The sequence below is a fragment of the Staurois parvus genome, unplaced genomic scaffold (assembly GCF_062004578.1).
Source record: "Staurois parvus isolate SC_StPar_1 unplaced genomic scaffold, SC_StPar_1.0 ptg000525l, whole genome shotgun sequence".
NCBI classification, from domain to species: Eukaryota; Metazoa; Chordata; class Amphibia; order Anura; family Ranidae; genus Staurois; species Staurois parvus.
In genome coordinates, this window is record NW_028318321.1 from 4,853,258 (window position 1) to 4,868,821 (window position 15,564).

General features: G+C 41.8%; 1 protein-coding gene across 1 annotated transcript; it reads right to left on the reverse strand.

Annotated features, from left to right (window-relative positions):
- Window positions 1-987: 987 nt before the first annotated feature.
- LOC149451702 (homeobox protein vex1-like) lies at window positions 988-4,957 on the reverse strand. The gene is made up of 3 exons (XM_089690232.1): window positions 4,723-4,957; window positions 2,667-2,926; window positions 988-1,317 (listed from the first exon to the last, which is right to left on the reverse strand). The coding sequence occupies exons 1-3, from the start codon at window positions 4,955-4,957 to the stop codon at window positions 988-990; spliced, it is 825 nt and encodes a 274-aa protein (XP_089546358.1).
- Between the last annotated feature and the right edge of the window lie 10,607 nt (window positions 4,958-15,564).

A 15,564-nucleotide genomic window follows, 5' to 3' on the forward strand; every position in this document is an offset into this window, starting at 1 on the left:
AAGTAAGGCTGGCCATACATTATGCAATTTTCTTTCCTTCAACCATGGGTTAAAGGAAAGAAAATCCCTCTGACTGTGCTATTGTGTTCTGACAGCAGGAGATTTCCCCATTACAGCCAGCATCAGTGATTGTACCAAAAAAAATCCCAGCAGGCTGGTTGTACTGACATCAATCAATAGATCAGCTTCAGTGTAACTAGCCTGCCCATAGATGGATTGAAATTCAGCTGGTTCCCGCTGAACTGGCTGAGTTTGGATCCATCTATGGCCTGGGTTAACTCTTATGTTCAAGCATGGGAATTACGACATCCAGGGCTGGACAATCAAGAGGCTAAAGATTAGAAGAAGAAGACCAGGAGAAGATTAAAGCAGCAGTGATGAAGGGGAACGCTGACATCACCATGGCAAAAACCTCCTAGTAGCCCCAGAATTTGAATTTAGTCTGGTAGTTTAGTTCAACTTTAAGTGTTTATGCCATTCATCTCAAAGGTCTAAAAAATTGTAAATTATATTTTTATAACCAATGTGTATATTAAATGCCTCCTTAGACTCTTACTTTCAACTTGTGCATCACAGTCTCATATTTTACGTGTAGTTATTTCAGTTACATGACCCTTTTTGCTGTGTTCCATACCCTCTACCCCAAATCTCTTGGATATCAAATTCTGCATGTTGTAAGATAAAAAATGACTGTCTGTTACTGCCCTGGGTAGCATACCCGCAAACAAAGTCATGGATACAGTGATTTTCTGGGGTAATAAATGTTCTATATATAATTCAATAATCAACAAATTATGAGCATTTTATTTTTTTCATATTAATTAAAGTGCCAACCATATTTTGCTCGATAATTCAGCAAGTTAAAATTCAAAGAAAAGCATCAGTAATAACATCATTTAAAATAAATATTTGTAACCATTTCAAAATGTCCATTAGAATATTAAAACACAACCTTTCTTAAATATTAAAAGTCTCAACACATTCAAGTTAATATGGAGAGAATCTTAGCCCCACAGACTCAGTAAGTGATGGATGCACAAGTACTGAAGGACGTGGGTAAGAGCCAAGGTTAGCAGGTGTCATGGATGATGGAGGATTTCCTGGCCTAATAATTGTAGCAGAAAGAGGTGCAAAGGAGTGAATGGGTGCTGGAGGGGCAAGGGGCATGGCCAGTCCAGGGCGTACAGGGTAGGCTGGGGTCTGGAAGTCTTTGTAGCCATAGTATGGCATGTAGAATCCAGAAAAGAAAGCTTCTACTCGTGCATCTTGACTTTGACGCTTGAACTTCATCCTCCGGTTTTGAAACCATGTTTTAATCTGGTAATAGATATGGAAAACACATTAGCATATTTTTCAGACATCAGGTTCCCAGATATAGATATGGAGACTAATTCCGCCCTTGTGGCAGGATTGCAAACATTTATAATAAAACATTGTTTTAAGAGCTCTTTAAAGGCTTTGCAGCTCTGGGTACTTTTTGTAAAATCCACCATCATGCAAGATAGAAAAAAATCCAAGACAGAAAAATAACCCAGAATAACAGGAGCAAAGCAAAAAGAAATGTAATAATGTGAGGGGCCTTCAATGAGTTTCTGCACTTTCATACATATGTATGTTAAAAACAAGAAACTTTTTGAAGAACCGTCATATATGCAGTGCAATAAACCAAATCAAGTACTTAACTAACTCTGCCTTCCCAAAATTCATTATGTTATTGCATATAATACTATAATACATCTACTGTGTATGTACTGTATGTGCTACAAATTTAAAACTATAGTTAAAGGAATTTTAGTTATTCTTTAGAACAGTTTAATATGAATGATCATTATCATTATAGCAGCTGAAAACATGTCTAGAGGAGGAACAGTCATTAAAGAATCACCTTGTAAAACAGGCAGTGATTGATGGGTAATAGTGAAACTAGTGGGCCCATATTTATGAATATATATGGCATTTAAATCTGCCTGCAAAATCTGTATCCAGCCTCTTAAGAAATTATAATGAATGTTGCTGATGATTTACTAGTGTAGTAGATTTACTAAAACTGGTGCACTCAGAATCTAGTGCAGCTGTGCATGGTAGCCAATCAGCTTCCAACTTCATCTTGTTTGATTAAACTTTGGCAATAAAACCTGGAGGTTAATTGGTTTCTATGCAGAGTTGCACCAGATTTTGCACTCTCCAGTTTTTGTAAACTACCCCCTATGTGTGTTCACTTTAAAGTTAACTTGAACCCAGTAAGGTTAACCCAATACTTAATAAGGTTAACTAAAAGTAAAAAGAAAATATAATTTGTCTAGATACTGATTGTGTGTTTAGTGTAAACATAGTCCAATGTAAAAATAACTACTTTAGCATGAAAACTTTACAAAGTTGGTAGAACATTTCTCAATTGTAGGTCTTTAGTGGGTGCTTCCAGGACTCGAGGACTTAGATATATGCGATAAAATAATCACCCCCCCAAAAAAAAACCCTGTTGATGGAACACCTAATCTGGTAGGTTCAGGGGATATGGTCCTTCTCCACTATTACCAAAATACATAGCAAATTAGGCATTCTGGGGAGAATTTGTGTGGACCAGCTTAAAGCTAAATTTTCTTATGATTCCCGTTTTTGCACTCTGCCGATAATTAATTCAGTATGGTTAGATAGTTTGTGCCTACCTGGGTCTCTGATAACTTCAGTACCCTGGAAAGTCTCTTCTTCTCATTGGATCCTATGTATCTTTGTTCCTTAAAGCTCTTCTCCAACTCCTGCAGCTGCTCTTTGGTGAATTTAGTACGTGGCCTAGATGCTGCATCGTCTTCAGAAAGGGATTCGGGGCTTTTAGCACTGTCTGTGTCTGAGCTGTGACATTTCTCTGAAGCAGGACTTGGGTTGTGAGTGGAGTCTTCTTTGAACACTGTTCTAGGCGTGGTCACAACTGCATGTATAAGAAATATATACATTTACAATGCATTTTTGTAACAGTCTGTATTTACTGCAAAAGTCAACACACATGTGAACAAGTAACTACACCCTCAGACAATATAAAAATGATAAAAGTCCTTATAATAATTCATGAGATATAATCCAACCCTACCCAACACAGGACTCTCGTAGGACTACACGACCAGCCCTAAAGTGACAAAGCCTGCTGATATCTATAGTGCTATAGACCAGTGGTCTCCAAACTGTGGCCCGATGGCCAGATGCGGCCCTTTGCTTGCTTTTATCTGGCCCTTGGGGCATTATTCCCTCCACCATCATCAACAGTGGAGCATAGTTCCTGCCCCTGACACCAACAATGGGGCACTATTCCTTCCACCGACACCAATAATGGGGCATTATTCCTCCCACTGACACCAATGATGGGGCACTATTCCTTCCACTAACACCATTGATGGGGCACTATTTCTCCCACTGACACCTTTGATGAGGCACTATTCCTCCTACTGACACTAATGATAAGGCATTATTCCTCCCACTGACACCAATGATGGGGTACTATTCCTTCCACTGACAACTATAATGGGGCATTATTCCTCACACTGAAACCAATGATAGGACACTATTCATTATACTGACACCAATGATGGGGCACTATTCCTTCCACTGACACCAATGATGGGGTACTATTCCTCCCACTGGCACCAATGATGGGACACTATTCCTTCCACTGACACCAATAATGGGACATTATTCCTCCCATTGATACCAGTGATGGGGCACTATATCTCCTGTTAATATCAATGATGGGGCATCGTTTACTCCCTCTAACGCCAGGACATTTTCTTCTCCCACTGACCACAGTCCAGCCCCCCTAAAGTCTGAAGGTCAATAATTGGCCCTTTGTTTATAAAATTTGAAGACCCCTGCTATAGACAATCAATGTCCTACAGTCTATAGACTAGTAATAAGAAAAGGAAAATAACTAATGACAGTTGAGATGTTGATTATAATTAGATTCAGGTATTTAAAATACTACAGTCAATGTTCTTTTGAGCGAATCAACCAATGACACTATATGCAAAGTCTTAGCAGCTGACACCCATGGAGTAAATACTAAACAGAAACATGATTTGTATCTCCAGTATTAACTAGATTATTCATATAGATTAAATGATTTATGTATTTGGCTGGCACATCTAATTATTAACTGTGCTGCTGTGATTCTTACACAACTATTGTGCTTTATCACTTGTATGTCTTAATAAAGTTTGCATTGTAGAATATCTAGATGTGCATATGGTTTTTATCTCAGCAGTTGTTTAGAATAGGGTACCAAGCCTCACATGTCTGCCATAAATATATACATAATTTATAAAGCCATATATAAGAGACATCTTGAACTAAAACGGCTAAAATGTTAGGCAAATTAATTATTATTACTTTTTTGTATTATAATAATACAGGATTTATATAGCGAAACAAGTTGCAAAGTAATTTACATTATACTAATGTAATCAATAAAAATACACATCATTTAAAAAAAGAAAAAAATTGTGTTTTTAATTAAATAAGGAAAAAATGATTATACTCAACATATTTTAAATAAAAATGTAAAGTAAATCTTTCCTAAGAGAAAACCAGACAAATTGCACATTAGTTAAAGAAAAGGAACATTTAGAAGTCCTTTTCTGAATACCTGCTCTTATTTAGTGACTCAGACAGGCATGACTAGTCCTCTATATATCCCCCAGGTATGACCATAAGCAAGACTGGTAGCATAGATCTTACCATTTGTCTGAGTTCTTTGGACCTGGTAAAGTGCTGCTGTGTGGTCTGAGTGATTATCCTTCTCATTGCTGCTGGTGGTTGTGCTTGGCCTCTCCATTCCCAGAGTACTGAAGTCCTTGTGATATTGAAGGGTAGATGTACCAGACCTACATGTCAATAAATCCACATTGGAGTAAGCAGTATTCCTGTGACTGCTCTCTGATAGCCATTCCACAGAGTAAGCCTTCTTCTCCATTCCCAGTCAGAACTGTTGGTGTACTCTTTCTCCAGAAAAGTGCAAACTAACCTTCTTATTGTGACCTGCACACATTTAAAGTCCTAGGCTAAGGTGGGGTGTAATGAGCCAACACTTGTAATGATGTCTATAACAATAGTCTTATTGGGTGTTACTGTCATTTCCATTGTGGTGTGACTGTCACATCCTCTTAATCCTTCAATACAGTAGTTAAACAAGCAGTTGACTGGCTCCAAGTTCATTTCTAGAAGGCTGGCCTTCAATGATACCAGGGGCTGCTAATTGAATCAATACCTTTTAGGATTAGATAGTCTTAAATTATTGCTTTTAACCCTTTTAGAGTTTCATTGTCTCAGAAGATAACAGGTCTACTGAAGCCATCTCAATCACTCAGACAGACTTAAAACCTAATCAGAATTGTTCAGAGTTCTCACTTAATATTCTTACAGGAGCCATGAATGATTGGATGTTATTGAATATGTTCATTTTTAAATTAATGGTTTTAGACAAATTTTAGTATGAAAAACATGAGTAAGCCAAGTGGTAGCATGAAGTATGCAGCAATGCATAGTAACTAATACCTTAACTGGGCTTCTTATTGGCTGGTTGATCTTTGATTGGTTACTATGGGTTACAGCCATGTATTGTTATTCATCAAATGTGTATAATCCAGATTGTTTTAAGATCTATATTTATTTTTAAATGGGTAAGCATGCACAATTTAAATTATATGCCTACAAGGTATAACTGCTTATTACTATAGGTTCCTCAAACAGGAAATGGACTGGGAAAGTAGACCATTTTATCAGATCTCTGGTGCCAGGTTCTATTTGTGAAGAATTATGTTAATTTATTTTATTAAGGAAGAAGCAGCTAGGAAATGAGGCAACCAGCATAGAGGAATGGACAGCAACAAATGTGTGCAGAGTGCATTTCAAAGTCAATAGCTTGATGTTTTTATGAAGTAGATCAAACACTTAATTGTACAATTTGTGAAAGAGACAGGACTCTTTCTCTCTCTCAGGTGATTCTAGATAAGAATGAGTTGCACACCTCCCCCTTAACCCATTACACAATTAGTGACCACAACTTGCTTTGCTTGACATTGGATGTTTGACTCCCTCTGGGCTGAAGATAGTTAAGAAAGAACAGCACGCATCCTTCCTGCAAACAGCTCATTTAACACAATAACTGCCTGTCTGGAGAAAATGTCACCATTTTAGCAGCATATAGGGGCCAATGATAAAGAACAAACTGCCTATGCAGTTTTCTTGTATAAACAGATTTGAGAGAAAAAGTCAAGTACTGATAGCCATTGTCTTCAAAGGGGTCTTGTTGTCTGTGTTTACATTTATCTCAAATGTATGGATGCAAACTGTCTGAAGCACAACATTTATATTTTTTAAACTTTTTCTCTATAATGTGTATACATAGCTCCCAACTGTCTTTCTTTGGGCAAAATCCCCCTTTTTTGACAAATTACCTATTATTTTTCTAAGTATGAAGTATAGTGCTCCTGCTCTTAAACAGACCTACCAAAACTGTTTATATTGTTAATGTTACTATGAGTTTGGGGGGGCTTCTCATTCAATTCATAGTTCCATAGTTAGTCTGGTTGAAAAAAAGACTACCTAGTTCAACCAATAAAAGGGAAAAAAATATATACAATCCTATATACACAATCCTATACCCACAGTTTTTCCAGAGGAAGGCTAAAAACCCCAATAAAGCATGATCCAAATTTGCTCCAGCAGAAATTCCTCCCTGATCCCCCAAGAGGAAACTAGATATTCTCTGGATCAACTTTACCTGTAAATATTAGTATCCAGTTATACTGTGTTCATTTAGGAAAGAATCCAGGCCTTTTTTAAAACAATCTACTGAGCCGGTCAGAAGCAACTCTTGAGGGAGTCACAGCTCATGCTGTGAAGAAGCCTTTTCATATTTGGAGATTAAATCTCTTTTCCTCCAGATGTAAAGAATGCCCTTTGTCCTCTGTGATTAAGTTCAAGTGAACTCTACACTGAGTTCACTATATGGACCACCTATGTATTTATACGTGTTAATTATATTTCCAACTATAGAAGTTAAACAAACAGGTCTCTAGTTACATAGTAAAGACTTCGATCCCTTTTTAAGTATAAGCACCACATTGGCTTTACACCAGTCCAATGGTACTATGCCAGTCATTAAGGAGTCTCTAAATATTAGAAACAGGGGCTTTGAAATGACAGGGCTCAATTCTTTTAGGACCTGTTGCTTTAAGCCATCTTATTCACCTTTATTCTGTCTAAATATTTGTAAATAATTCCAATATGCTGACAATACATCATCATGTTAAACAATACACTTGATCCTTCAACGCACCACAATGCATAATTATCAATGCAAATACTGTATGCTGTGGTATGCAGGCATGGGCATGCCGGAAATGATCATTTCGTTTTGGATGCATTCATCTATTGAAGAACATCGTTACGTCATATTCGTTATGTTGAACCAATTCAATTTCAGAATTCGTTTTGTTATATATTTGGCATTTGTTTTGTATATTTGTTGGTCTGGGTGAATTTGTTAAATTTTGCAGTGTTTTGGAAAGATTGAGATATATTAGTTTCTGGTTTTGATATTTCAGGTAGATTCGATATTCATATATCGAAGCTATTCTAAAGGATTCAATATTTTCAGATGCAACGGAATAATATAGGCTGCATGATGTGGGGTCAGTGGAGCTTCCGGATCTGGCCCCGCGCCCCCCTGCTGGCTGGCCTGGTATTCTAACGCGGCGACGGGGGGAGGCCTGGTCAATATTCGCTCCATAAGATGCACAGACATTTCCCCTCAATTTTTTGGGAGAAAAAGTACGTCTTATGGAGCGAAAAATATGGTAATGCAAAATTTCAAACCTAAGAATTGCATTAAACTGTGAAACTAAACTGACTCACTGTAACAATTATTTATTTATTACAGGTACTTATATAGTAGCGTCAATTTTTCGCAGCGCTTTACATATACAGTATATGTCAGATGTATGCTGTGTTATTTATGCTTCTACATGGAATATTAACCGCTTCCGCTCCTCCCTGTAGCAGTGCGCAAAATCAGGCATATATACGTATATAACATATGTATACCGTATAATAATATACGTGATTTAGCAGTTCCGATAGGGGGCACTGCCTTGGTCTTGCCATTCGCAGCCTTGGCTGTCAATCACCAGGTCCCGGCCGGTGATTCCCTGCTGGCACCTGGCAATCTCTGAGGATTTCTGACTGGGGAAAGACCTGTATGTAAACAATACAGATCTCTCCCGTCAGCTCCTTAATACTGCTTTGTATGGCTCTGCATAGCAGAGCCATACAAAGCAGCGTGCTTACAATGAAACACACACGCAGCTCCCATAGTAAAACAGCACACAGTTAACCCTTTGGTTGCCCCACATGTTAACCCGTTCCTGCCCAGTGCCATTAGTATAGTGTTAGTGCTTTTTATTAGCACTGATCACCGTATTGGTGTCACTGGGGATGTCAGTGACACCAAGTCAGTTTCCCCCAGTGTTAGAATGCCCGCCGCAGTCCCGTTATAAGTCGTTGATCGCTGTCATTACTAGTAAAAATAAATAAATAAATTCCAGTATATATACCGCCATTTGTAAATGCTATAAGTTTCACTTAAACCACTTAACTTACACGTGTTGGGATTTTTTTTAGTAAAGACATGGAGCAGAATACATTTTGGTCTAAATGTATGACGAAATTTGATTTTTTAAATTTTTTTACTGGACATGTTTAATAGCAAAAAGTCAAAAATATATATATATTTTTTTTCAAAATTGTCGGGGTTTTTTTGTTTATAGTGCAAAAAATAAAAAACGCACAGGCGATCAAATACCACCGAAAGAAAACTCTATTTGTGGGGGGAAAAGACATACATTTCATTTGGGTGCAGCATTGCATAACCGCGCAATTGTTTTTTTTTTTTTTAATTTAATTTGATGTAAATTTGAGTTTACACATCACTAATTAATGTATTATATATATATGTGTGTATGTACCTAAAGGAGTAGCGCTACATTTTTTATTGTATTTATTTATCACAATCACTGGTATATGATTTAATGTTAGCAGCTTCTCCTGGTGTTTTTTATACAGTTTTTATACAGTTGAAACACCTGGGAGCGCAGGAGGTTCACACCACTATTATTAACACAGCTCCGTAACGCAATAAATGGCCTGGTCAGGACAGGAGTAAATCCTCTGGAGGGCAAATGGTTATCTTATATCACAGATTACCTCTGTCTACCTGAGGAAGCTGACTGCAAAACATGTCGGAACTGCAAAACCCCCATTCCATGCATTGGAGAAGTTTTATGCAGTAACTGTTATATTACAGTGGTATTATATAACAGGACTACTATGCCCTGTGTCGATTAATTGATGTAAAGAAAGACTTTAAAATATATCTAGTAAGGGGTATTGATTGAGAAGTGTATTTGATTTATGCACTACAGTGTATCTTTCAAAAACATTTTACATAATCAAATATGATTTCATTTTTTTTTATTGATTGAAAAGTTTGCTATTAAAGTGGAACTTTAGTCAGAAAATGAAGTCCTGCTAGATCAGGCTGACCCCTTTTGCAGGTATAGCTATGTAAAACATTAAAAATAAGTACCTATACTGTTTAAAATCCAGTAATACAATATCTCACCCTACTCTGTACATGCTCAGTTATTCTTTATTCTTCAGTACTGTGCCAAAAATGTACAGGCTAATCTGCTGACAGCCTAAAGATTTACTACTGCTCAATGGCCCTGGGCTTCAGCAAAATGGCAGCCTCCAGCAAGTAGAAACAGGAGCAATGCTGGAGGCAATTTACAGCACACACTAATTTTGGTAACATAATTATTAATGGGGAATGCTTGTTCCTGGCTAAAGGACATTATTTTTTATCAAGTTGTTATGGGTAGAGATGAGCGAATCGAACATGACGAAGTGGAATTCGTTCCGAAGATTTGGAAAAATTCTATTCGCGACGAATCCGAAAATTAGCAAACTTCGGATGCACGAATCGAATTTTCCAAAAAATGGCGGCGACGGAGAAAATGGACAGAGAAGATGGGGCGGGGATCTCTGGGAAGGCGCGCAGACAAGGCGCGCTGACCCATAATGCATTCATGACATGTGATCGCATTAGCCAATCAGCAGCCAGCCAGCACTGTGTAATGGTGGAGCTATAAATCGCGGCCATCTTAGAATTCTCCATGGCCTCCGGTCATTCAAGAGAGACAGACCTGTGTGTATTAAGGGACAGAGTTAGGGCCACAGAGACTTTAGGGCCACAGAATCGTTACTCAGGGACACAGAATCGTTACTCAGGGACACAGAATCGTTACTTAGGGCCACAGCTATCAAAGAATCGAAAATTTAAAGTGACATACACCCTTTTTTTTTTGGTGGCTGTCGTGCACAGTTGGTGCTGCAGTTTGCCGATTGTGCAAAATAAACTGACTTTCTGCTTCACAACCACTATTGTACGTTCAAAGAGTTAGATCCATTTACACGCCGGGTGGAGGTAATATTTTTTGGGTGATTAGTGCATTCCAGTGACATAAACGTACAGTTTCCAGCCAACGGCAAGCTGCAATTGACCGATTGTGTACAATAAACTGACTTTCTGCTTCACAACCACTATTGTACGTTCAAAGAGTTAGATCCATTTACACGCCGGGTGGCGGTAATATTTTTTGGGTGATTAGTGCATTCCAGTGACATAAACGTACAGTTTCCAGCCAACGGCAAGCTGAAATTGACCGATTGTGCTAAATAAACTGACTTTCTGCTTCACAACCACTATTGTACGTTCAAAGAGTTAGATCCATTTACACGCCGGGTGGCGGTAATATTTTTTGGGTGATTAGTGCATTCCAGTGACATAAACGTACAGTTTCCAGCCAACGGCAAGCTGCAATTGACCGATTGTGCTAAATAAACTGACTTTCTGCTTCACAACCACTATTGTACGTTCAAAGAGTTAAATCCATTTACACGCCGGCTGGCGGTAATATTTTTTGGGTGATTAGTGCATTCCAGTGACATAAACGTACAGTTTCCAGCCAACGGCAAGCTGCAATTGACCGATTGTGCTAAATAAACTGACTTTCTGCTTCACAACCACTATTGTACGTTCAAAGAGTTAGATCCATTTACACGCCGGGTGGCGGTAATATTTTTTGGGTGATTAGTGCATTCCAGTGACATAAACGTACAGTTTCCAGCCAACGGCAAGCTGCAATTGACCGATTGTGTACAATAAACTGACTTTCTGCTTCACAACCACTATTGTACGTTCAAAGAGTTAGATCCATTTACACGCCGGGTGGCGGTAATATTTTTTGGGTGATTAGTGCATTCCAGTGACATAAACGTACAGTTTCCAGCCAACGGCAAGCTGCAATTGACCGATTGTGCTAAATAAACGGACTTTCTGCTTCACAACCACTATTGTACGTTCAAAGAGTTAAATCCATTTACACGCCGGCTGGTGGTAATATTTTTTGGGTGATTAGTGCATTCCAGTGACATAAACGTACAGTTTCCAGCCAACGGCAAGCTGCAATTGACCGATTGTGCTAAATAAACTGACTTTCTGCTTCACAACCACTATTGTACGTTCAAAGAGTTAAATCCATTTACACGCCGGCTGGTGGTAATATTTTTTGGGTGATTAGTGCATTCCAGTGACATAAACGTACAGTTTACAGCCAACGGCAAGCTGCACCTCGGGAATTGCTTTGTATATCTGTCGCCTTAGAGGCCGCTGTCTGAACAGCTCATGAATTGCTTTCTATATGTGTCGCCTTTGAGGCCGCTGGCTGGACAGCTGATGAATTGATTTGTATATATGTACTTATTGTCCGCTGTCCGGACAGCTCATGAATTACTTTTTGTATATAGCCTTCCAAACCACTCTCAGAATAAGTCATGATATTCATGCTGTGTATAGCCTTATAGGCCAATGGTCAATCAAGTCATGATTGTTATAGTGTGTATAGCCTTATAGGCCGCTGTCTTTACAACTTTATAATTCCATGCAGTATATAGCCCTATCGGCCACTTTCTGTGTATGGCTTCCGAATACTGCTGCCTCCACCGCCACCCTGCGCCATGTGCCTCTGTCGTCTGCTCACGCTGCTGACGGCTTCCGCTTTTTAACCTAGGCCTGTGTATGGCTTCCGAATACTGCTGCCTCCACCGCCACCCTGCACCATGTGCCTCTGTCGTCTGCTCACGCTGCTGACGGCTTCCGCTTTTTAAACTAGTCCTGTGTATGTCTTCCGAATACTGCTGCCTCCACCGCCACCCTGCGCCATGTGCCACTTTCGGGTCTCCTCACACTGCTGCCAGGTCCATACTGATTCATGGCCCCCTGTACCGGCTCCTCATGAACGTGGTTCAGCGGGTTTGCATCACTTAACGGCAAATCGTTGACAAATGCTGGGACGTTCAGTGTTGTGCGCATTAAGCCAGACACCAAAGGGCAGCACAGACCTGTTATTACTCGCTCAAGCATGGCTGAACAAAACCAGTCTCTACCACAAATTGGACCCAGACCTGCCCAGGGTCTCGTAACTAGATTGCACGGAGGAGTAGAGTCCGTTATCGGAATTAAATAGACAAAACGCCACACCAAAAAGAGTGGCCATTTCCAACACTTATTCCAGAAAGAGGAACAACCCGTTTCATATACGGCCCGTAGACGTTTCACGTCTGCCCCATTCAGTCGATTTAAGACGCAAGCTCCACTTCCTGTGGTCTCTGACCGTCGATATACCTTTAAGTGTCAGCTTTGAAGCTATATTCCCTCCTGAGCACTGACACTGGTGCCCTTCCGTCAACATGCCTTTAAGTTTCAGTTTTCAACCATATTCCCCACAGAAGCCAAACTCTTGGGTATCCCAGAAGCTGCTCAGCGGGTCAGGGCAATAAAGCTCCCGGTTCGCAGGTTGTTCCGTCTTATGGATGGAAGTACGACGGTATATGATCTTCTTCGCACCCACGGCATTACCTCATAAAATTTCTGCATTGCATCTGCAATCACAACGCTGACTTCCGGGATCGCCACTCAGCCATTGGACTCTTGATAGTCGTCTCCCCACACTGCTGCTGGGGGGACTTTTTAACCTAGGCCTGTGTATGGCCTTCAATTGAAGCTGCTTCCGCTCCGCCACTCTGCCATTGGACTCTTGATAGTCGTCTCCCCACGCTGCTGCTGGGGGGACTTTTTAACATAGGCCTCTGTATGGCCTTTAATTGAAGCTGCTTACGCTCCGCCACTCTGCCATGGGCCTCTTGGGTATCCCAGAAGCTGCTCAGCGGGTCAGGGCAATAAAGCTCCCGGTTCGCAGGTTGTTCCGTCTTATGGATGGAAGTACGACGGTATATGAACTTCTTCGCACCCACGGCATCACCTCATAGAATCTCTGCATTGCATCTGCAATCACAACGCTGACTTCCCGGATCGCCACTCAGCCATTGGACTCTTGATAGTCGTCTCCCCACACTGCTGCTGGGGGGACTTTTTAACCTAGGCCTGTGTATGGCCTTCAATTGAAGCTGCTTCCGCTCCGCCACTCTGCCATTGGACTCTTGATAGTCGTCTCCCCACGCTGCTGCTGGGGGGACTTTTTAACATAGGCCTCTGTATGGCCTTTAATTGAAGCTGCTTACGCTCCGCCACTCTGCTATGGGCCTCTTGGGTATCCCAGAAGCTGCTCAGCGGGTCAGGGCAATAAAGCTCCCGGTTCGCAGGTTGTTCCGTCTTATGGATGGAAGTACGACGGTATATGATCTTCTTCGCACCCACGGCATCACCTCATAGAATCTCTGCATTGCATCTGCAATCACAACGCTGACTTCCTGGATCGCCACTCAGCCATTGGACTCTTGATAGTCGTCTCCCCACACTGCTGCTGGGGGGACTTTTTAACCTAGGCCTGTGTATGGCCTTCAATTGAAGCTGCTTCCGCTCCGCCACTCTGCCATTGGACTCTTGATAGTCGTCTCCCCACGCTGCTGCTGGGGGGACTTTTTAACATAGGCCTCTGTATGGCCTTTAATTGAAGCTGCTTACGCTCCGCCACTCTGCCATGGGCCTCTTGGGTATCCCAGAAGCTGCTCAGTGGGTCAGGGCAATAAAGCTCCCGGTTCGCAGGTTGTTCCGTCTTATGGATGGAAGTACGACAGTATATGATCTTCTTCGCACCCACGGCATTACTTCGTAGAATTTCTGCATTGCATCTGCAATCACAACGCTGACTTCCCGGATCGCCACTCAGCCATTGGACTCTTGATAGTCGTCTCCCCACACTGCTGCTGGGGGGACTTTTTAACCTAGGCCTGTGTATGGCCTTCAATTGAAGCTGCTTCCGCTCCGCCACTCTGCCATTGGACTCTTGATAGTCGTCTCCCCACGCTGCTGCTGGGGGGACTTTTTAACCTAGGCCTGTGTATGGCCTTCAATTGAAGCTGCTTCTGCTCCGCCACTCTGCCATTGGACTCTTGATAGTCGTCTCCCCACACTGCTGCTGGGGGGACTTTTTAACATAGGCCTCTGTATGGCCTTCAATTTAAGCTGCTTACGCTTCGCCACTCTGCCATGGGCCCCTGTACCGCCTCCTCTTGCTGCTGCCAGGTCCAGAGTGTGTCATGGGTCCCTGTACGGCCTCCCATTGCTGCTGACTTCATCGCCAGACTCTGCCATGTGCCACTTTCAGGTCTCCTTACACTGTTGGTGGGTTCCATTTTGTGATAGGGTGCTGTATGGCCTTCCATTGCTGCTGCCTCCACCGCTACCCTGCGGCATGTGCCTCTGTCGTCTGCTCACGCTGCTGACGGCTTCCGCTTTTTAACCTAGGCCTGTGTATGGCTTCAGAATAATGCTGCCTACACCGCCGTCATCTGCTCACGCTGCTGCCAGGTCCATACTGATTCATGGCCCCCTGTACCGGCTCCTCATGAACGTGGTTCAGCGGGTTTGCATCACTTAACGGCAAATCGTTGACAAACGCTGGGACGTTCAGTGTTGTGCGCATTAAGCCAGACACCAAAGGGCAGCACAGACCTGTTATTACTCGCTCAAGCATGGCTGAACAAAACCAGTCTCTACCACAAATTGGACCCAGACCTGCCCAGGGTCTCGTAAGTAGATTGCACGGAGGAGTAGAGTTCGTTATTGGAATTAACTGTGAGGGACTTTTAAATCTAGGCCTGTGTATGGCCTTCAATTGAAGCTGCTTCTGCTCCGCCACTCTGCCATTGGACTCTTGATAGTCGTCTCCCCACGCTGCTGCTGGGGGGACTTTTTAACATAGGCCTCTGTATGGCCTTCAATTTTAGCTGCTTACGCTCCGCCACTCTGCCATGGGCCCCTGTACCGCCTCCTCATGCTGCTGCCAGGCCCGTAATCTGCCATGGGCCCCCGTACCGACTCCTCATGCTGCTGCCAGGCCTGTAATCTGTCATGGGCCCCTGTACCGCCTCCTCATGCTTCTGCCAGGTCCAGAGTGTGTCATGGGTCCCTGTACGGCCTCCCATTGCTGCTGTCTC

Excerpts from the sequence above, each read along its gene's own strand:
- LOC149451702 (XM_089690232.1), bottom strand. The coding sequence starts at position 4,957 with ATGGAGAAGAAGGCTTACTCTGTGGAATGGCTATCAGAGAGCAGTCAC. Across the intron at positions 2,927-4,722 it reads CCAAAGAACTCAGACAAATG|TTGTGACCACGCCTAGAACA; the intron begins GTAAGATCTATG and ends TTATACATGCAG. Across the intron at positions 1,318-2,666 it reads TGAAGTTATCAGAGACCCAG|ATTAAAACATGGTTTCAAAA; the intron begins GTAGGCACAAAC and ends ATCTATTACCAG.